The sequence below is a fragment of the Bos javanicus genome, chromosome 6 (genome assembly GCF_032452875.1).
Source record: "Bos javanicus breed banteng chromosome 6, ARS-OSU_banteng_1.0, whole genome shotgun sequence".
Lineage (NCBI taxonomy): Eukaryota > Metazoa > Chordata > Mammalia > Artiodactyla > Bovidae > Bos > Bos javanicus.
Genome location: NC_083873.1, coordinates 66,639,782 through 66,663,526, shown reverse-complemented (window position 1 = coordinate 66,663,526; position 23,745 = coordinate 66,639,782). Strand labels below are relative to the sequence as shown.

General features: G+C 39.8%; 1 protein-coding gene across 3 annotated transcripts in view; it reads left to right on the top strand.

The window, feature by feature from the left end:
* The window catches only part of CORIN (corin, serine peptidase), a 300,354-nt gene that overhangs the window by 202,186 nt on the left and 74,423 nt on the right, over positions 1 to 23,745 (top strand). For all 3 annotated transcript variants that reach the window (XM_061420084.1, XM_061420083.1, XM_061420082.1), the window contains 5 exons: positions 5,979 to 6,086; positions 7,202 to 7,312; positions 10,485 to 10,601; positions 13,881 to 13,988; positions 21,992 to 22,223. In XM_061420084.1, the coding sequence (XP_061276068.1) occupies positions 5,979 to 6,086; positions 7,202 to 7,312; positions 10,485 to 10,601; positions 13,881 to 13,988; positions 21,992 to 22,223 (676 nt within the window). The remainder of the gene's footprint in view (positions 1 to 5,978; positions 6,087 to 7,201; positions 7,313 to 10,484; positions 10,602 to 13,880; positions 13,989 to 21,991; positions 22,224 to 23,745) is intronic.

The following is a 23,745-nucleotide window of genomic DNA, read 5'->3' as shown; positions in this document are numbered from 1 at the left end:
AGAATCCTTGATAATACTTGATATTGTCTGTCTTATCTATTACAGCTATTTTAGGGGATATATAATAGTATCTTATTGTGGTTTTATTTGCATTTCCTTAATGATTAATTACATTGAGCACCTTTTCATGTGCTTATCAGCCATTTGTATATCCTTCATGAAGACTTTCTATTCAAGTTCTTTTGTTTCTTTGTAATTGGGTGGTTTGTCTTATTATTGAGTATAAGACATCTATGTATATTCTGGATATAAGTCCTTTATCAGATACATGCTTTGAAAATATTTTTTTTCAGCATGTGACTTGTTTTCTCATCTTTAAAATAGCATCTTTGGAAGCACGAATGTTTTTAATTTTAAAAGTGGAAGTGTTTAGTCACTCAGTCATTTCTGACTCTGCGACCCCATGGACTGTAACAGCCCAAAAGAATCTGTCCATGGGATTCTCCAGGCAAGAATACTGGAGTGGGTAGCCATTCCCTTCTCCAGGGGATCTTCCCAACCCAGGAATCAAACTCGGGTTTCCTGCATTGTAGGCATATTCTTTAGTAACTGGGAAGATCTTTTTAATTTTAATGAATATCATTTATTATTTTTTAGGTATGTGCTTTTATTATCATATCCAAGAATTCTTTGCCACCCCCCATCAGAAAGACTTTTTTCTTATTTTTTTTCTAGAAGCTTCATAATTTTAGCTCTTACATTGAAATCTATAATCCATTTTGAGATTTTTTGATATGCTTTGAGATAAACATCAGAGTTTAACTTTGCATACTTGCAATCCAGTTGTCCCCACATCATTTGTTGAAGAGTATTCTTTTCCCATTGAATTGCCTTGGCATCTTACATACATTATTATTTATGTCTTCCCCTAACTCTATTAGGTCATATCTGAATGGTCTCGTGGTTTTCCCTACTTTCTTCAATTTAAGTCTGAATTTGGCAATAAGGAGTTCATGATCTGAGCCACAGTCAGCTCCTGGTCTTGTTTTTACTGACTGTATAGAGCTTCTCCATCTTTGGCTACAAAGAATATAATCAATCTGATTTCGGTGTTGACCATCTGGTGATGTCCATGTATAGAGTCTTCTCTTGGCCTAGATCTGATAGAGTGCCTGATGAACTATGGAATGAGGTTCATGACATTCTATAGGAGACAGGGATCAAGTCCATCCCCATGGAAAAGAAATGCAAAAAAGCAAAATGGCTTTCTGGGGAGTCCTTACAAATAGCTGTGAAAAGAAGAGAAGTGAAAAGCAAAGGAGAAAAGGAAAGATATAACCATCTGAATGCAGAGTTCCAAAGAATAGCAAGAAGAGATAAGAAAGCCTTCTTCAGCGATCAATGCAAAGAAATAGAGGAAAACAACAGAATGGGAAAGACTAGAGATCTCTTCAAGAAAATTAGAGATACCAAGGGAACATTTCATGCAAAGATGGGCTCGATAAAGGACAAAAATGGTATGGACCTAACAGAAACAGAAGATATTAAGAAGAGAAGGCAAGAATACACAGAAGAACTGTACAAAAAGATCTTCACGAGCCAGATAATCATGATGGTGTGATCACTGACCTAGAGTCAGACATCCTGGAGTGTGAAGTCAAGTGGGCCTTAGAAAGCATCACTACGAACAAAGCTAGTGGAGGTGGTGGAATTCCAGTTGAGCTATTTCAAATCCTGAAAGATGATGCTGTGAAAGTGCTGCACTCAATATGCCAGCAAATTTGGAAAACTCAGCAGTGGCCACAGGACTGGAAAAGGTCACTTTTCATTCTGATCCCAAAGAAAGGCAATGCCAAAGAATGCTCAAACTACTGCACAATGGCACTCATCTCACATGCTAGTAAAGTAATGCTCAAAATTCTCTAAGCCAGGCTTTAGTAATATGTGAACCATGAACTTCCTGATGTTCAAGCTGGTTTTAGAAAAGGCAAAGGAACCAGAGATCAAATTGCCAACATCCACTGGATCATGGAAAAAGCAAGAGAGTTCCAGAAAAGCATCTATTTCTGCTTTATTGACTATGCCAAAGCCTTTGACTGTGTGGATCACAATCAACTGTGGAAAATTCTGAAAGAGATGGGAATACCAGACCACCTGACCTGCCTCTTGAGAAATCTGTATGCAGGTCAGGAAGCAACAGTTAGAACTGGACATGGAACAATAGACTGGTTCCAAATAGGAAAAGGAGTTCGTCAAGGCTGTATATTGTCACCCTGCTTATTTAACTTCTATGCAGAGTACATCATGAGAAACGCTGGACTGGAAGAAACACAAACTGGAATCAAGATTGCTGAGAGAAATATCAATAACCTCAGATATGCAGATGATACCACCCTTACGGCAGAAAGTGAAGAGGAACTAAAAAGCCTCTTGACAAAAGTGGAAGAGGACAGTGAAAAAGTTGGCTTAAAGCTCAACATTCAGAAAACGAAGATCATGGCATCCGGTCCCATCACTTCATGGGAAATAGATGGGGAAACAGTGGAAACAGTGTCAGACTTTATTTTGGGGGGCTCCAAAATCACTGCAGATGGTGACTGCAGCCATGAAATTAAAAGACGCTTACTCCTTGGAAGGAAAGTTATGACCAAACTAGATAGCATATTCAAAAGCAGAGACATTCCTTTGCCAACAAAGGTTTGTCTAGTCAAGGCTATGGTTTTTCCTGTGGTCATGTATGGATGTGAGATTTGGACTGTGAAGAAGGCTTAGCACCGAAGAATTGATGCTTTTGAACTGTGGTGTTGGAGAAGACTCTTGAGAGTCCCTTGGACTGCAAGGAGATCCAACCAGTCCATTCTGAAGGAGATCAGCCCTGGGATTTCTTTGGAAGGAATGATGCTAAAGCTGAAACTCAGTACTTTTTAGTCATGTGAAGAGTTGAGTCATTGGAAAAGACTCTAATGCTGAGAGGGATTGGGGGCAGGAGGAGAAGGGGATGACAGAGGATGAGATGGCTGGATGGCATCACTGACTCGATGGACGTGAGTCTGGTTGAACTCTGGGAGTTGGTGATGGACAGGGAGGCCTGGCATGCTGCGATTCATGGGGTCGCAAAGAGTTGAACACGACTCAGTGACTGAACTGAACTGAACTCTATTAAGTAGTTGTTCTTATCATAAGTTCATAATTAAGTTTACAGATGCAAATTTTAACTAATACACTCAACATCATAGCCAATAGATGGAAGAACTAGGGTAGGAGTTCTGGTTTACTCAAGAACAAGATCTATCTTCTTATTAAAATTTCCTTCCATGATGTTTATTCCAACATCAAACTGTAAGCTTCTTGAAGTTCAGTTCAGTGCAGTTCAGTCACTCAGTCATGTACGACTCTTTGCGACCCCATGGACCACAGCATTCCAGGCCTCCCCGTCCATCACCAACTCCTGGAGTTTACCTAAACTCATGTCCATTGAGTCGGTGATGCCATACATCCATCTTATCCTCTGTCGTTCCCTTCTCCTCCTTCCCTCAATCTTTCCCAGCATCAGGGTGTTTTCAAATGAGTCAGCTCTTCACATCAGTGGCCAAAGTATTGGAGTTTCAGCTTCAACATCAGTCCCTCCAATGAACACCCAGGACTGATCTCCTTTAGGATGGACTGGTTGGATCTCCTTGTAGTCCAAGGGGCTCTCAAGAGTCTTCTCCAATACCGCAGTTCAGAAGCATCAATTCTTCCATGTTAAGCTTTCTTTACAGTTCAACATCCACACATGACCACTGGAAAACCATAGCCTTGACTAGATAGACCTTTGTTGACAAAATAATGTCTCTGCTTTTTAATATGCTGTGTAGGTTGGTCATAACTTTCCTTCCAAGGAGTAAGTGTCTTTTAATTTCATGGCTACAGTCACTGTCTGCAGTGATTTTGAAGCCCCAAAAATAAAGTCAGCCACTGTTTCCCCATCTATTTGCCATGAAGTGATGGGACTGGATGCCAGGATCTTAGTTTTCTGAATCTTGAGTTTTAAGCCAACATTTTCACTCTCCTCTCACTTTCATCAAGAGGCTTTTTAGTTCCTCTTCACTTTCTGCCATAAGGGTGGTGTCATTTGCATATCTGAGGTTATTGATATTCCTCCCGGCAATCTTGATTCCAGCTTGTGCTTTCTCCAGCCCAGTGTTTCTCATGATGTACTCTGCATATAAGTTAAATAAAAAGGGTGACAGTATACAGCCTTGACGTACTCCTTTTCCTATTTGGAACCAGTCTGCTGTTCCATGTCCAGTTCGAACTGTTGCTTCCTGACCCTGCATACAGATTTCTCAAGAGGCAGGTCAGGTGGTCTGGTATTGCCATCTCTTTCAGAATTTTCCACAGTTGATTGTGATCCACAAAAAAGCTTTGGCATAGTCAATAAAGCAGAAATAAGATGTTTTTCTGGAACTGTCTTGCCTTTTTAATGATCCAGCGGATGTTGGCAATTTGATCTTTGGTTCCTCTGTCTTTTCTAAAACCAGCTTGAACATCTGAAAATTCACGATTCACATATTACTGAAGCCTGGCTTGGAGAATTTTGAGCATTACTTTACTAGCGTGTGAGATGAGTGCCATAGTGCAGTAGTTTGAGCATTCTTTGGCATTGCCTGTCTTTGGGATTGGAGTGAAAAGTGACCTTTTCCAGTCCTGTGTCCACTGCTGAGTTTTCCAAATTTGCTGGTATATTGAGTGTGGCACTTCCACAGCATCATCTTTTAGGATTTGAAATAGCTCAACTGGAATGCCATCACCTCCATTAGCTTTGTTGTAGTGATGCTTCTTCCTAAGGCCCACTTGACTTCACATTCCAGGATGTCTGGCTGTAGGTGAGTGATCACAGCATCACGATATCTGAGTCATGAAGATATTTTTTATACAGTTCTTCTGTGTATTCTTGCCACCTCTTCTTAATATCTTCTGCTTCTGTTAGGTCCATACCATTCTAGTCCTTTATTGAGCCCATCTTTGCTTTCTTAAAGAGATCTCTAGTCTTTTCCATTCTATTGTTTTCCTTTGTTTCTTTGCGCTGATCACTGAGGAAGGGTTTCTTATCTCTCCTTGCTATTGTTTGGAACTCTGCATTCAAATGGGTGTATCTTTTCTTTTCCTCTTTGCTTTCACTTCTCTTCTTTCCACAGCTATTTGTAAGGCTTCCTCAGACAGCCATTTTGCTTTTTTGCATTTCATTTTCTTGGGGATGGTCTGGCTCCCTGTCTCCTGTACAATGTCACGAACCTCTGTCCATAGTTCATCAGGCACTCTGTCTATCAGATCTAGTCCCTTAAATCTATTTTTCACTTCTACTGTATAGTCATAAGGAATTTGATTTAGGTCATACCTGAATGGTCTAGTGTTTTTACCTACTTTCTTCAAGGATTACATCACTTTTTCTTATTTTGGCATCATAATCTAGGACAGTACTGCTTATCTGAGGGTCATGCTATGAAACAGTCAGTTGACTTAAGTGGTAAAGTTGTGTGAGTAATGTGAGTAACGACTCTGTAATGTAAACGAGTTTTTCTCTTTGTTATGTCTATGTTTACCATTGACAAAACTAGGCTTTCATTTTAAAGTAAACTTTTTAAAGAAATAACTACTCACTGTCTATGAAGTATTCATTCTGTATGAAAGTGAACTTCACTAGAAACTATGGTGGTTTGAGAGTGTCTTTTCTCATATTTGGCTATGAGGAAGCTTTCAAGTGACATAGCGTGGAATGTGGGCATTTTCAGGAAGTGATAAGAGCATTGGCTTGGGAGCCAGTGGGTCCTCATCATGGTTCTACAGTTACTTGTTATATGACCTTGAGCACGTCAGTGGCTCCCTCTGCACCACAGTCTCCTCCCCTGGGAAACAGCAGATGTGGACCAGGTCACCATTATGATCCCCCCCACCCCCCCATGATATGATTCTGTTATACCAGCTACTACGGTAACATCCTATTCTGCTCTGGTGACCCATCAGTGGCTTCTGTTTTTTCTTTTTCTTTTTTTCAGATTGCAGCGAGAATCTGTTTCACTGTCACACAGGCAAGTGCCTTAATTATAGCCTGGTGTGTGATGGATATGATGACTGTGGAGATCTGAGTGATGAACAAAACTGTGGTAAGTAACATTATTTCCCTAAAGGTTTTCACTTAAAATTATAGGAATTTATAATCAAAGCCTTGTAGTTCATTGTTTGTTAGTGTGGTTAGTGAGTTAAATTACAAAATGGTTTCTTAATTTTCAGGAAGAGGAGGCTTTTCCAATTACTAGTCTGTCATGTCTTATATGTAAATGTAATATTTCTTGGGTAAAGTCATACTAAAGAAACGTTAAAGAAGTGGAACGGAAATGGGAGTTAATATGTTTTTGTCTCTTTGAAAGTGTTTCTTCTTTGGTTGGAGTCAGTGGCTCATGGTTAGATTTGAGCTCTTGAGCAAAACTCTGCTTGCAATGCTTGATCCTCTTGTTATATATAACCAAAGACCTCTCCTGTATTTGATTGCCATGCACTACAGGGCGACTTCTGCAGTGGAGACATCAAGGGTTTGTTTTACGTTCAAAACTCATCTTATCTTTTAAAGAAGGAATCCACATACTAGTTGCATGTTTGTACCTGTAAACAACATCTTTCCAATACAGCCCACACCAGCCCCTGCTAGCCACTTGTCTATGTTGTACAAATTCAGCTTTTTTCCACATGTGATATACAGTATTTTTCTCTAACTTATCTCATTTAGGATACATTTACACAACATTTTATGTCAATTATATCTCAGTTAAAAAGAGGAATGAACCTTTTAAAGTTGTTTAGTTGCTAAGTCATGTTCGATTCTTTTGTGACCCTGTGAACTGTAGCCCACCAGGCTCCTCTGTCCATGGGATTTCCCAGACAAGAATACTGGAGTGGGTTGCAGTTTCCTTCTTCAGGGAATCTTCCCAACCCAAGGATCGAACCCATGTCTCCTGCATTAGCAGATGGATTTACCACTGAGCCACCACATTTTAAAGAACTGTGTTTAATTCTGAATGTCCTCTCCTGAATTTTTAATAAAACCGGCTGAATTCTTCTTGCTTGTTTACCATTTTGACTTTGTGATTAGCTCTCAAATTTTTGGTCGTGTATTATTTAGTGACAGAAGAACTTTCTAACTTGTACCGGCACTATGGGCCATACATTCCAAGTGTTTGTCATGTTGGTTCTCTCCATCCTCCTGAGTGCTTGCTTCCTCCAGATTGCAACCCCATAGAGGAACATCGCTGTGGAGACGGGCGCTGCATTGCCATTGAATGGGTGTGTGATGGGGACCACGACTGCGTGGATAAATCCGATGAAGTCAATTGCTGTGAGTGCCCTGAAGGTTTTCATCTTGTTCATTTTCCCACTTCTGTCTGTTTAGTGAAATACACTCAAGGCTCACTATCTAAACAGGTTTTTACACTTCGGTCCTGGCCTATACAGATGATAACTGAATGGTAGGATGACAATAACAGTGTAGTATACCTGATGTCTGAATTCCTCTTTCCAAAACTCAAAGCCTGACTTGGCCACTCTGGCCAAGCAGGTGGCTGTTTTCTCTCGCATTACCCACAAATCTTCTTTTGTGACTTTGTCAAAGCAGATATTCTTCCCAGAGACTGGGAACTTTCTGTCTGCAAACAGTATATTAGCAGTTAAGCAAGAGCCTCCACACGTGCCCACAGGCACCATTTGTGAGAGAGCATAGGGAGAACTGACAGAGAGAAGAGAGCCTTCAGGGCTGATGGAGTTACACAGAGTGTGTGATGGTATTATTACTTCAGAGCCTTATTTCTGAGTCTTATTTCTGGTGAGTATATTTGGAGAAACCCAAAATTCAAAAGGGTACATGCACCCATATATTCATAGCAGTACTATTTACAGTAACCAAGACATGGAAGCAACCTAAATGTTCCTTGACAGATGAATGGATAAAGAAGATGTGGTCTGTGTATACTGTGGAATATCACTCAGCCATAAAACATGATGAAATAATGCCATTTGCAGCAACATGGATGGACCTATAGATTATCGTCCTAAGTGAAGTAAGCTAGACAGAGGTAGACAAGTAGATATGACATCACTTGTATGTGGAATCTAAAAAAATTACACAAATGAACTTATTTGCCAAACAGACGCAGACTCACAGACACAGGAAACAAAGTTATGTTACCAAAGGGGAAAGAAAAGGAAAAATAAATTAGGACTTTGGGATTAACATAGACACACTGCTGTATATAAAATAAGTAACCAACAAGGTCTACTGTGTAGCACAGTGAACTATACTTAATATTTTGTAGTAACCAATAGGAATAGGTACATATACATGGAAGTATATATGTATAATTGAATCACTGTGCTATATACCTGAAACTAACAAGATATTATAAATCAACTATGCTTCAATTGTTTTTTTTCTTTTTTTTAAAGAGTCTTCAGGTAGCTGTTACACTACCTAGTAAAATAGCGTATGGCTTGCCACATTTTTTTCCTAGAAAGTATATTATACTTGATAGGGAATAATAAAATGAATAGATGGGGAAACAGTGGAAACAGTGTCAGACTTTATTTTTGGGGGCTCCAAAATCACTGCAGATGGTGACTGCAGCCATGAAATTAAAAGACGCTTACTCCTTGGAAGGAAAGTTATGTCCAACCTAGATAGCATACTCAAAAGCAGATACATTACCTTGCCAACAAAGGTCCGTCTAGTCAAGGTTATGATTTTTCCTGTAGTCATGTATGGATGTGAGAGTTGGACTGTGAAGAAGGCTGAGCGCCGAAGAATTGATGCTTTTGATCTGTGGTGTTGGAGAAGACTCTTGAGAGTCCCTTGGACTGCAAGGAGATCCAACCAGTCCATTCTGAAGGAGATCAGCCCTGGGATTTCTTTGGAAGGAATGATGCTAAAGCTGAAACTCCAGTACTTTGGCCACCTCATGGAAGAGTTGACTCATTGGAAAAGACTCTGATGCTGGGAGGGATTGGGGCAGGAGGAGAAGGGGACGACAGAGGATGAGATGGCTGGATGGCATCACTGACTCGATGGACGTGAGTCTCAGTGAACTCCGGGAGTTGGTGATGGACAGGGAGGCCTGGTGTGCTGCAATTCATGGGGTCGCAAAGAGTCGGACACGACTGAGCAACTGAACTGAACTAAAGAAGAGTAATATTGACCTGAAAGAGTTAATAAGGTGCATTTTATGCATATTTGAGCTAATTAAACTTTTTATTCCATCTTTTACTGTCTAATAAAAGTAGAAACAGTGGCTACATATGAGATTAGCTGTTTAATTTGCTTGTAATTTAAGGCATAAATAGAAATGTAAGTTGCATGGGTTTTATGTTGACAAGAAAACTCATTTAAAATAATTAGCAAACACTATGCCCGGCTTTCCTCTTTCCTGAATTATATTTGAACTGGAATATCATCTGAGTCCTAGCTGAGTGGACATTGTGAAACAGAGTGGACTGTATTTTGATGGATCTTGGAAAAGCAAGAACATGGTGCTCACGTGTATGTAGACAGCAACTCTGTGAAGGCTGAGGTCACATGATACAGGGGTTTCTGATGCTTTAAAAGACAATAGGGATAGAATTAAGACATCCGGTTCCTGAAAGGTTAATGGTCACTAGATCATCCTTTTAAATAGCAGATGTCATAAGCAAGTTTTGAAATAAAGTGTTTATTGTGGGGTAGGTATTATGCATTTCATTGGTGCATTAGGTCAGGTTGGGGCAGAGTGAAATCCTGGGGCTTAGGGTTAAAAAATCTTCCTTCCATATTCTGGCCCTACTTGTCAACAGCCTTGAGAGTATAACACACACGCTAAAGTCTCTAAGCTTCAGTTTCTTTATTCTAAACTAGGTTGATAATACACACTTTACAAATTTCTTATGAGGGTTTGAGATTAGATATGTAATACTCCTAGCACAGCTATTGCCATAAAGTAAACATTTAAGAAATTGTAGTTTTTTTATCATTAGTTAAACTGCTTGTTGTTTGGTCACTAAGTAACATCCGATTCTTTTGTGACTCCATGCACTGTAGCCCGCCAGGTTCCTCTGTCCATGGGATTTCCCAGGCAAGAATACTGGAGTGGATTGTCATTTCCTTCTCCAGGGGATCTTCCTGACCCAGGGATTGAACCCGCGTCTCCTGCATTGCAGGCAGATTCTTTACCACTGAGCCACCTGGGAAGCCCAGTATAACTACTATCATCGTTAATACTAGTTTCACTTATGCAGTGATCTAGAAAAGGTTAGTTTTAAGTAAGTTCTACTTAATAGGGCAAGAGATATTCCAGATAGACAACCTTGCATTCCAAGAACACTTGGGATGAAAAAACTTAATGACACATTCATTCATTTGGGCAGAACGTTCAGATGTTTAGAACACTTCATTTCTTGGTGATGCCAGATAAACAGGAATCATGGATATGATCCGCACACTGAAAGAAAGACAGATAATTAAAATGCATTATTTTGGTGTTCCCTAGCGTGTCACAGCCAGGGTCTGGTGGAATGCAGAAATGGACAGTGCATCCCCAGCACTTTCCAGTGTGATGGAGACGAGGACTGTAAGGATGGAAGTGATGAGGAGAGTTGCAGTGATGGTAAGTGTGTGCTCCAACCCCAGAAATAGTCTTTCCTTGGGAGCAAAACAAAACGTTGGAAGTTACCTAGTGCTTAAAGGATTCCCACACAAATAATTTCAGATTGCCTAATGCACTGGTCCCCACAGTTCCGGTCAGCCAGAAACCTTTTTTGGTGGTAAATACAAGTCTCATGCAACTTACACTGAAAACTCATTCCTAAGGGTGAAAATTAGTGGTTAAACACTTAAACAGCACAGGTAGATTCAGTTAGCTGTTTTATGGGGAAACACTACAATAGAGAGAAAAGTGTAGCACATACTCTTCAATTCAATTAGATTCCAGTTAGAAGGAAATGGCTTCTGAAATTGAATGCAATGGCTTCCAAAACTAACCATGTGCAGAGAAGCCATTTAATGCCTCCCATTGCCAAACAATATGCTTGAACACACTTTAAAAGCAGTCTGTTATTATCTGTGAAGCCCCCAAAGAAAAAGTAAGCCAAATAAATTGGTTCTCTGTTGGAAAAGAAAGCTCTACCTTGATTATCTTAAGCCTCAGTTTGTGTAGAAGTATCTCTCGGTACAGGGCTAGTAATATCTTTGGACTTAAAAATCAGTACATTTGTCTATAAGTCTTACTTGCGCCTTAGTACATAGCCTTGTTGTTAGAAATGTGGAGGTTGCCGCTCAGCTGCCTGGGTTTGGATCCCAGCTCCCACTTACTCCCTGGTTGACTTTGGGCCAGTGATTTAACCCTGTTACTTCTCAGTTTCTGTGTCTGTAATCTCAGAATAATGATAACTACTTCATAGAGATGACATGTGTTGAGTACTCCATAAATGTAACTGTAAGCTATTTTCTGTGGCTGGTACCTGAAAGCCTGTTGTAGGCTGTGTGTATCCCACATCAGCTAATGAGATTGGTCACCTGTAGCTAAATTAGATTTGCCGTAATGTATATTGATATTAGAAAATTTTAATGAGAATGCATTGTAGACCAAAAGAGAGAGCCTTTAAATCACAGATTTATTCCATAAAAAACTAGATAAGGATAGCTTTGTTTTACCAGTTTTGAAAATTCAGAAGGAAATCCTTTTCTGGCCTCGAGTTATTCCATATCAGCCAATAAGCTCCCTTTTGATCAAATAGTTCTTTCTCTCTACATAATTCAATGCTGTTTGAAATAATTTTGTATTCTTTACTATGCAGTGGCAGGATTTGCTAGTATTTTTTTATATCTGTGAGATTTAAGAAAAGTCACATGATAAAATGTAAATATAAAAAAAAGGAAAGTAAAATTGTAGTGAATTTAGATTATTCACTCTTCTAAATTCAGCATACTAAAATATATTGTGGTGCTGGGAATTCAATGGCAAGCAGAACAGCTCATGGGGCTGGCAGGCTTCTGGGGGAGATAGGCGTGCAACAGTAGGTCTGGTAACCAGGGAGGGATGCGGGCCAGGAGGGAAATTCAAAGTACTAGGATTCGTGTTATGGATGCATGTCCTGGTAAAGGGCTTCTGGGAAGCTTCCCTGAGGAGGAGGTGTTAGAGCTACTATCTGAAGAATGAATGGAATTAGCAAAGGAGAGTGGGAATGGAGAAAGCCTTTCAGACACAGGGAACTGCTTATCCAAAGGCCCCAAGGTGGAAAGAGCAAGGTAGCATAGAGAAGTGGGAGAACGCCATTGCCTTTAGAAAGCTGAGAGTGAAGGGCAGCGAGTTACGACACCGCAGAGTGACTGTCAGCAGTAATCACTGACTGTTTATGCTTGACTAGGCTGGGAGGAGGGCTGGGATCGCTTCTCCCAGGGCTTGGAGCCCTATTCAAGATAGAGGCCTTTACAACCCTCAGCCTCACTCTCAGCCTTCCTGCTTAGTCTCCCTTAACTAAAGGGAGTGACTCCAGCCCTTTGTACATCCTGCTATTGGCTTGGAAAACCATCCTTCCCTCTTACCCCAGCTTATCCCATCTGCCTAAAAACTCCTATGAGAAGCTTTCTTCTTACTGCCCTAATTTGCTTTTACTGCTTTTTACATGTACCTTCAGGGAGCAATGATCACATGGCATTATAAGATTTCGCTCATGAAGAATATCCCTAATTAGAGTTGAAACTATCAGACTTTTTTTATCTTTTAATGCTCAATGCCTTGCTGGCAAACTAAGTTGTCACATAGCAAGCACTTAATATTGGCTCAAATAATGAATGCATGCTGTCTGAATAAAAATTTTTTAAGAGACTAATATTCATGGGACTTAGCCTGACTTACCTTGCAAAAAAACCCCTTTTATCTGCTAAATATTGAAAAAAAGGGAGCAATATCTCTTTTTTGCAAGGCTATGATATATAGTGTTGTTCATTAATGGTACTAGAAGGGAGAGAGAGTCCAGTATATTAAATATTATATTTAGAATTATAGGTAAGATTGTAGATATAACTTAGAATGCTAGATAAGGAAGTCCAGTATAATAAATATTGTCATAATTATAGGTAAGAATGATTGTATGTATACCTATGCTGTTATTTATATTTTAAAATGCCTTGCAAGATATTGTAGAGTCCAGATGATGTGTTTAAAAATAATTGACTATAATGGGGGCAAGATAGAAAGAGAATGGGCAGTAATTTATTACCTCTTCCATTTATCTACAAATGACTAGGAAATCAATGGGAAAAGCAGTTTTCTCTCCATATACCTTAAGGAAAAGCCATTAGGCTGACATTACTGTTGTCATTCATTTGGAAACAAGAAACCTAATTCTCAGGTCATTGCAGCTGGGCAGTGCTACTTTCCAGAGACACACCAAAAATATGGATAACAGCTGCTTACAATCCTGCCATGATAAAGTACCCTTATTATAGTAATGTTGATGCCCTATTTATTATTAAGGAGAGCATTTTCCTTAGAGGGAAAACTAGAGCTGGGATCAAATGAGACTTTAAAATATTGGTGCTTCCCTCAAATTACTTGAGTTTTCTTTTGTCATCAGCTATATGCACCCATGTAAATACAAGATGCTATCTTTTTCATGAAAAACTATAACAACCTATTTTTAAAGGATGGGTTGCCCCTTAGTTTCTTAATTCCTGAAGAGTCCTTCTGAAATAACAGTGTTGTATTTAGCAGCAGGAAAATTAATCCAGAAAGTACCTACTCAGCTTGTGTTCAATATTTTTGGAGATGCTGGAAGGAAATTAGAGTTGTGTCCTTCCTCGGCTCTGGATCCTTCAGAAACTAGCACTTGGAGTTTACTTACGGATGCTGATGAAAGTGAATGTGCCTTTCTCTCTTCTGTAGGTCAGACTCTGTGTCAAGAAGGAGACCAAAGATGCCTCTACAGTTCCTGCCTTGATTCATGTGGTGGTAACTCTCTTTGTGACCCCAGCAACAGTGTGAATAATTGTAGTAAGTACAGCCTCTGACACATGCAATCACTCTGTCAGGATATGCATTCAACATTTTCCTCTCTCATTGATGTTAAAATGCTGAAGTCTGGAATCCCTCCAAAATATGTATATGCATACATTTTTTCTTTTTAAAAAAAAAAAAAGGTTACATGTGGTAGCAGAAAAGAAGCAAAGTGGTCTTAATTAACTGAAATCATAAACAAATGTGTCACTGTGAATGGGCTATAAATCCATGTTGTTTAATATCATTGGCATGACTTTCCACTGAGCATCAGCTCCTATATATTATTTTCCTGGCTCCATCTATAGGCAGATGCTATCGTTCTTCCTTTTTAAAGCCCAGCTTTAAAAGTAGAAACTTTATCTGAGAAGCAGATATAAAATTAATCTAAACAACCACATAAAACTTTGGCGGTCTGTTCTTATAATAAAATGTATTCTCACCCTTCCAGGAACTTTGCTGACCTAGAATAATCTTGTGGCTCTTGTGTTCATTTGTGTTGGTGACAAGGGAAAGGCTCCAAACGGTGTAGACAGGTGGCTTTCTCCAAACTGGCTTATAAGGAGGGATAATTAGGGGAAGATGGAATGGGCAGGGTGAGCAGAAATACTCTCCCGAGGAATTTAAAATGAATCAGGAAGTCCCCAAAGACCCTGATTTCTAGTAATGGTATCTTACTTCTGGACTCTGCCTTCATAGTCTACTCCCTTCTTACACTCTTTAGACCTAATTTTTGGCCTCCTTGTCAGCTAGGGCTTAAGATTCAGAAGAGGTCTGTCAAGCTTTCAGTTGACAAGAAGGTGTGGCCTCTTAGCACTGATCCTGGCGGTGAAGGTCCTGGAGGCTGGGAGGTTGAAAAGCTGAACGGTTCAGGTCCCTGGATTTGTTCAAGTTTTTGGATCCTAATTCTACTCGTGACTTTTCTGGGTCAGCATAGAGCTTATGGGTGGGGAAAGCCCATACCCCTTAGGGGAACTTTAGGGGTGAAAACAGTGGGCTGGATAGGAGAGTGAGGGAGACAGCCACTTAATAACCCATCTGACAAGATTTTTTATTTTCATGAGCACTTAAGAACCGTTTGGCTGAAAGCACAATTCCCAGTCCTCCACTTCCCACAGGGAGAGAGCAGTGCAGATAGTTACCAGTCTGACTACTAAGACGTATTACCATTTTATTCACTCTAAACTCCATTAAATATATGTGTATGTGTGTATATGGTTAGACTTTGCTTATCTCGGACTCTTCCTTGGAACTCTTTCAGAATCTTTTTTTTTTAACTTCACTTTGAACTTGGGTTGCAGAATTTTGGAGAGTGACAGTGTTGTCTCAGACATGTGTATTTTACTAAAGTTTTGAGGGTTATCTGACATAGCATGGCACTGTTAGGTTAAAAAGCTTGAGAGAGCAATGTTAGCCCATATCACATTTAGGTGGGGACTCACTAGCTGTATGTTTTCCTGTTTTCTCTATACTTGAAATATTTTAAGATTAAAAATTTAAATATCTTTTCATCTGTCAAAAGAATTTGTAGGAAGAGCACTAGATAACTTGGCTCATATATATATTCAACCAGTACTTAGCCTGTGATGTTCCAGGGACTGTGCACTTTGATGGAAAAGAAAGGAGACATGATTTCAGCCTTCCTGGAGATTACTTTTCAGTAGGGGGATCATTTACCACCTTCCCAGTCATATATATGGTTTTGGTTTCCTTTTTATGTTCTTCAAATACGCTCACAATTTCCCTAGCATCTCACTGTCTCAGCAGCTTCCTCTTTCATCACAAATGTTTTTGCCAGGCTCTCTCCATGTATATTCAGCAGACACTTGAACACCTCCTCTTCTGAGTATCAGGCACTGGGCTAGTCACTCATCCCCATTCCTTGTGTGTGATTAAAAACAGTGTATAAGCCTAACCTCCAGTTGAGAGTAAAGATGCTACTCCTTATTTTTCAAAGAGCTTCAGAATGGTGTGTGTCTACTTGGTTCTCTATAAAAACATGGACAAGCAACATCTCCCTTCAGAAAACTCTTCATCACTTGAAAATGTGATTAATCACTTAAAAATCTTTGTTGCTACCAATAAGACACTGTTGTTATTTAGATTCTGGGGCATAAGTGAGCAACACTGTCATTCCTTGGCTTCCTGCCAGTGGAGAATATGGGTTTGGAAAATGTGGATGTTTTGTCTGGTGGAGTCAGCCTCTCTCACTGGAGTTGCTAGGAGGCTAGTTCTTAAAGGCAGTGGTTCTTGTTGTCCCATTAAAAAATTATGTAACTTCCTGATTGTCCCTGAGGATATACTGGGTGGGGCCCAGGCATCAGTATTTTTAAAACCTCCCAGGTGACCCCAGTGTGCAGTGCAAGTTGAGAATGACTGCTTTGTGGCCTGATGAAGCTGCAGAAATTAGTGACATCTTGAAAGAAGGTGTGAAAAATGTCTTCATGGTTTTTGTATTTTTCATTGGATAAGTTCCATGGTTTATCTCAGATTCCCAGAAGTGGCTACAATTTAAAAAATAAAAGCCTAAGCAATATATTTCAGATAATAATGTTCAGTGATAGGCTAGTGTCACCTTATCCACTCAAGCCCAGAATCTGTAATACGTCTGCACTCTGCTGGGAGGCAAAAGCAGATAGCTCCTTGCCTTAGGGAGTAGGAACAGGGATGTAATGTTCCCTCAGTCTGGGGTGTAGGGACTAACCCATCACTTGCACCTTGCAGCGTGCGATCCGGACAGCTGGGAAGCCTGGTGGAGGGAGCAGCTCCTGGACATGTGTCTCTCTCTGCCTCCCTGCACCCATGACCGCTGTGGCCATGCGAAGCCAGAAATGACTATCATGCCTCAGGGCCTCTCCTGAGTTTCCCATAGTGTTCCAGCAGTCTTTGGTTCTACATGTTTGCCCATGTACGTTAGCCTCCAACACTCATTTTTAATAACACAGAAGGAATGGGGACAAGTGACTAGTCCAGTGCTGGACATTCAGAAGAGGGGATGTTCAAACGTTTGCTGAATATATATGGAAAGGACCTGGCAAGAACATCTGTGATGAAAGAGGAAACTGATGAGACCGTGAGATGCTAGGGAAACTGTGCTGAATGTGTTTTAAGAACATAAAAAGAAAACCAAAATCGTATATATGAGTGGGAAGATGGCAGTATGATCCTCCCACTGAAAAGTTAAATCCAGGAAGAAGTAACAGCTTGGTTATTCAAATAATTTCTCAGGGGCATGTCAATTTTCTGGCCTCTCTTTGCAGTCTCTAGTTGGAGGAACAGAGAGTATAGAAGTGTGATCAGAGAGTCAATTGAGAAGAATGATCTCTTTCTAAAAGCATTTTCAAGGAGTAAATAAAAAGTAATTGATTGAATTAGAATATTACCATATGGTAAACAGGAGAATTAATAGGATAAGACATTGAGCATGGACATGCAGCTGTAGACATCACAAAGAGAAGTCGGTGGATGTGTCATTTGATGAAAGAACATCACAGCACCCAGAACCTTGTCCAAGTCCTGGTGAAACCTAACTAGCCTCCTGGCTTCAGGTGCCAGTGTTCAGGTAACAAGGAGTACAGGGGTACATGTTTACCTGCCTAGAGTGTTCCATTAGCAAAATCCAGACTGGCGCACTCCAAGGTCAAGTCTCCAGATTTTTCAATATTTAAATAATAAGGAAAAATAAAGAAATAGCGGGGGAACATAGCTATTATAAGAGACTTAAATAGGTTTTCAAAAATGGGTAGTCAAACTGTAGTATGTAGGTTGTGGTACACACTTAGGTAATAAAGCTATAAAGAAGAACAAGGAAGTAATGACTCTGAAACTCAGTAGTTACTTTGTGGGAGAAGGAGAAGGTTGACATATGACAGGGTATATGGAAGGGCACCTGTGATTGTCTGGTAAAGTTCAATTTCTTGACCTGAGTGGTGGTTACCAGGGTGTTCACCTTATAATAGCTCTTCAAATTATTGAAAATAATAGAAATTTAAAATGAAAAGTGAAAGTGTTAGTCACTCAGTCATGTCCAACTCTTTAGGAGTCCATGGACTGTAGCCCACCAGGTTTCTCTGTCCGTGGGATTCTCCAGGCAAGAATACTGGAGTGCGTAGTCAGTTCCTTCTCTGGGGGATCTTCTCAGCCCAGGGATCGAACCTGGGTCTCCTGCATGGTAGATGGATACTTTACTGTCTGAGCCACAAAGTTTGATGCAAAGGTGAATCTGAGGATCATATATATGCCAATGGATGTTGGACGTGACATTTTCTCATGTAAATGACCATAACCTAATACATGATTCCCAATGCCTTAAGGTATTGTGTGTGTGCTAAGTCGCTTCAGTCGTGTCCGACTCCTTGCGACCCTATGGATTGTAGCCCGCCAGGTTCCTCTCTCCGTGGGATTCTCTAGGCAAGAATACTGGAGTCGGTAGCCATTTCCCCCTTCGGGGATCTTCCTGACCCAGGGATGGACTCCACGTCTCTTATGTCTCCTGCCTTGGCAGGCCGGTTCTTTACCACTATTGCCACCAAGATGTAACATTGTTTAGTTAACAATGCTGTCTGTGGGTTGAATTTAACAAATCTTGTTTAAGTTTGAAAAGTGGGCTATCATTGGGATTCCATCACGACCTTTCTTTCAACAGATATCTTTTTAAACCTCGTCTATATTCAGGATGCCCTGTTGAGCACTGAAAACATTGGAAACAGCCCCGTGGTTGCTAAACGTCCTCACATGTTTGTGACATGATCGCCCTCTAGTGGCTGTTGTAAATCAGGCTCATATGTGAGTCTAATGCTTAAGATAAAAAAAAGTTTGGTACCATAAATCCCAGAATTGGAGGTTGCCAGATATCTTGAGAGTTTATCTTGCTTAGCACTCCGTGAAGAATGCCATTATGAAGGAACAAAACACAGGATTCAATCAACCTCAACGCATTCAATAAAGATCTCAGAGTAGTATATGATCATAACTTAATCCTTTCATTTCCCTTGACACTGAAATATTTAAAGCTCGTATCTTATCCCAAATCAAAAGTGATACAGCCCCTACATATCAAAAGAGAGAAAAGTTGTCCACACGATATGTTTATTAGTTAATCTCAATGAAATGAACAGATAAGAAAGTCAAAACTTGATAGGGTGGTTGAGGAAAAGAGAAAGAAAAGGTGTCTACAGGGGAAAAAAGACTGCATCAAAATATGTGTAAATGATCCCATTTTGGGGGGTAAAATTTTAAGTATATTGAAGAAATTAGGAAAAACATAGAGGTTGAGCTGTTTCTGCTGCTTGGTCATTATAGGTTATCAAGCAACAAAAACAAGTTGAAAGGTATTAGTGATAGTACAGTTATCCTTTGGCGAAAGCATAGACATATCTCTGCCTATGCGTGTAAATTCTTACGTGTATAAACATGAGCAAGTGCAAGGCCTGAAAGGATTAAAACTGTCTTTAGTTTTGAGGAAAGTTAAGAGAAAGGGAGGTGGGGAATGGAGAACTTTTCCTATATGCATCTTTTTATTGTCTTTATAACGAACATGCATTTTTTGTGTGTAATCTGAAATCAAACATTTCATGTTACTCCTCTTTCAGAAGTTGGACAAACCCCATCCCTCTTCCATCTCCTTCTCTCTGCACTGTAGGCATCCTCAGGATTACACCAGCTTTAGAGAGTTACTTCTTCCCCAGTAAACTGAGTCTTATATATGTGGTCATGAGCTTTTTAATCTGATCAGTGTCAAGATTCCTATAGCATAGTCTCTGAAAAGCCCTCAGATTCTTTAAATCGAGAAATCATCCCAGAGCTGTTTTACTATTTCACTGCAGTCCTAATTGCTAATCTGTTTTCCTTCTTAGTTAAATAATTAAATTTAACTTGAATAATTACCCTTAAGGCATGAGGGCTTTGGTGGACCCGGCCTGATTCTACAAAGACACTCTGTTGATCACCTCTTTCCTCTGGGAATGAGGCATGTCTACAGCAGACAAAGGACAGAAAGCCTTGCTGCTGCTTTCCCCCAAATCTGTCCAAACTCCTTTTGTCCTGGGAAGTCTTCCCAAGCTGCTTCTGTCCACTTTGTCCCTCTGGGTTCAAGCATTTTGTCCAGTCCTGCTGGCCTAACCTGTTCATGTTATATCCCTGGAGACTTAGACTGCTTCAATGGCTTGGACTATATTTTGAATTATTTTTACATTTTAAAATGCCTAGGATGGTTTCCCTGGTGGCTCAGATGGTAGATTGTCTGCCTGCAATGCGGGAGACCCGGGGTTCGATTCCTGGGTTGGGAAGATCCCCTGGAGAAGGAAATGGCAATCCACTCCAGTACTCTTGCCTGGAAAATCCCATGGACGGGGGAGCCTGATAGGCTACAGTCCACAGGGTCACAAAGAGTTGGACATGACTGAGTGACTTCACTTTCAGGATGGTTTCTGACACTTTTCTTCCTCCTTTCCTCCCTTAATTCTCACACTATGCTTGGTGCAGACTATGAAATCAAGAAATAAGGTCTCCAGGGAACTATATTTAATATCTTATAATAAACTATAATGGAAAAGAATCTGAAAAAGAATTCATTTTAATTATGTATGTAAAACTGAATCACTTTGCTATACACCAGAAGCTAACACAACATTGTAAATGAGCTATACTTCAATTTTTAAAAAAAGAAAGTCTCATTTCACAGAAGTCTCAGAATTGTGTGGGGAAGACAAGTAAGTAAGTGAATAGAGCAGAGGGCCATGTGGGCATGGCAGGTATGTCCTGGAGATACTCTGGTGCTCCTTCTGGGAGTGGAAGAGGGAGAGTGGTTGGCCAGGAAGGCTTCCTGGTAGAGATGTTTGTGCTGCGTGCTGCAGACCAAGGAGAAATTAGCTTGGTGAGGAGGATGGGAAAGGATTATTCCAGGAAGCAAGTGCTGACAGGTAGAAACATGATTGCATTTGAAGGGTGATTACAAGTGTGTGAAGGAAAGAAAGAGATAAAAACTAACAGGAATCATGAAGTCATGCAATTCTTAAAATGTCTGGTGTCATCAAGCAAATATTGCTGATGAGATAGGATGGGTGATGAGGCTAGAAAGTTAGGCTGTGGTTTGGAGTGTGAAATAGCCTTGGATGCCAAGCTAAGGGTTAGGGACCATCTCTCTGGCAATGGCTATCTAATGGACCTCAGCCTCCTCTTGCCCTGGAATTGTGTAGCTTTACACGTTGATCAGTGAATCTCTAGTAGCTCAGACAGTAAAGAATCTGCCTGAAATGCAGGAAACGTGGGTTTAATCCCTGGATTGGGAAGAGTCCTTAGATAATGGAATGGCTAAATGGCTACTCAGTCCAGTATTCTTGCCGGGAGAACTCCGTGGACAGAGGAGCCTGGCATGTTACAGTCCATGGGGTTGCGAAGAGTCGGACACGAATGAGTGACTTTCACTTTTCACTTTCATATGTTTATTAACCACAAAACACATAGGAAAAAGTCATCTACTTGCCTCCTCAGCTAAATTCATTAATTTTTAAAAGTGGCTCGCAGGGTGATGGGGAATGCATTAGTTTAGAAGTAATGGATAAATCAGAAGATGACAAATTAAAGTAAAGGAAGCAGGAAAAGGAGTCACTTTCAGATAAGTGAAACCAAGGGGAAAATGAGGAAGACTTTCTGAAATATTCATTCAGGGCAGTGTGCTGGCAGATGCATATACAGAAATGAATCTTGGCTTGTCAAGACACCTCATGAACCACACTATCTTTTGATGGCAACCTCATGTACTGCTTACGTTCTAGTCTTAAATACTTTTAAGAAAGATTCTAAAATAGACTTTAATTTTGTAAGTTGTTTTACATGTGGAAGAAAGTTGTTTTTACATTATTTATATTATTTTAATATAATATATTATATATTTTACATTATTTATATTTATATTATAAATATAAACAAAATGAAATTTTATAAATAAAAATATATAATATGTATCTGTATGTGTGGCTTTTTGTTGTTGTTATTGTTAGGTCAGTGTGAACCAATTACGTTGGAACTCTGCTTGAATTTGCCCTACAACCATACAAATTTTCCGAATTACCTTGGCCACAGGACTCAAAAGGAAGCATCCATCAGCTGGGAGTCTTCTCTTTTCCCTGCACTTGTTCAAACCAACTGTTACAAATACCTCATGTTCTTTGCTTGCACCATCTTGGTACCAAAGTGTGACGAGGATACACAGCAGCGTATCCCGCCTTGCAGGTAACACAGTGGCATCTCCCCCAGGCATCCTCATTGTCCCTCAGGGAGAACCAAGGAAATGAAGATTTAGTCTGAGTTTAGACAAAGTACCTACTTTGCTAAGAAGCTCTGTGTTTAACAAATGACATACTAAAATGGTAAAGAAGTAGAATTCTAAAATGAGTATCTAAGTGAGAAGTCATTACTGAAGAACCAAATGAGGGGTATGAACTGCCTTTGATAATAGTTCATGGACTTTAACTAAATAAAATCACATGTTTCATTATGGTGGATCAAGAAGTGGTTTTTTAAATGTGAGACAGCAGAAGGAGGGATCTGTCTGCCTCTTGATCTAGCAGTGTTGATATATTTAAAATGCTGCTTTTTAACTGTGTCAAAAGTTAGGAGACATCACACCAACCTCTCAGGATAGACAGGGGATGAACACAGAGTTTTTCTACCTGCTTGGGTGAAATTCAGGACAGCATTTCAAGAGGATGGCTTGGACTTAGGATATGAGTGATGTCCTGTGGTTAAGACTACGACACTGCAGTCCACCTTCTGATTCAAGTCCTGGCTCTTTCTCTAGCTACTTTTAGCCTGAGACCGTTTCCTTGAGCTCTTCCAATGCCAGTTCCTTTACTTATAAGATCACGATTGTGATGATGGTTGGGTTGAGTTATTGTGAGATTAAGATCAGACGAATGTACAAAAAAGTGAAGCTTTGCCAGTCGATTGTGAGCCCAGACTAAACACTGCTCTGATGTTAGGACAGGAGCACAGCTCCCTGCTTTGTGGTGGTTTGGCCTTCTTCTCTGCCTTGTGTCCTGGGTTATAGTCAGAGAATGTGCGCATGCAAAGTGGCTGTCACAGAGGTGGGGCTGCTCTCAGGCTGCTTTCCATCACGGAGTGAATACACAGATGTGCCTGCCTAAATGTGAGTGGTAACTGTGAAAACCATATGTTTGGATCAAAAGTCGTTCAGAACTTAAAGAAAAAGCAGTAATATCAAAACAGTGAACAGATGAGAAAACAAATTAAATACTGAATATCAAATGGATGACAAGGAAGGGTCATCTATAGAGTCAGGACAGAAAACAATAAAATTTCAAAATGACTTGGGAAACTGAACAAAAAGTACAAATAGAATAATACAATGTAGGCTTGTGTAAATATACTGAAATTTCTGTTAAATGCCTTTTAAAATATTACTAATAAAACATCTACAAGTTTTATGTTAAGTTATTTGTAAATCTTATTCCATTTTTGCTAAGCAAGGTTGATGATAGTGAATACTTACTTTTAATAGTACTTAACAAATTCTTGTATTTGATTTTCTTTTCATATGTGTATAAACATTTCCCTAACATAGTGTTCTCTGGAACAAATTTATATCCTCATATAACTGATAATTTTAAGATTTAGGTTTCATATTTAAATGCCTAAGATGAGATGGGTCTTGAAATACTATACAGTGAACAATTTGGTGAACTGATTCTAGGTATTTTAGTTTTGTTTCTTATCATATATACATCTTTCATTT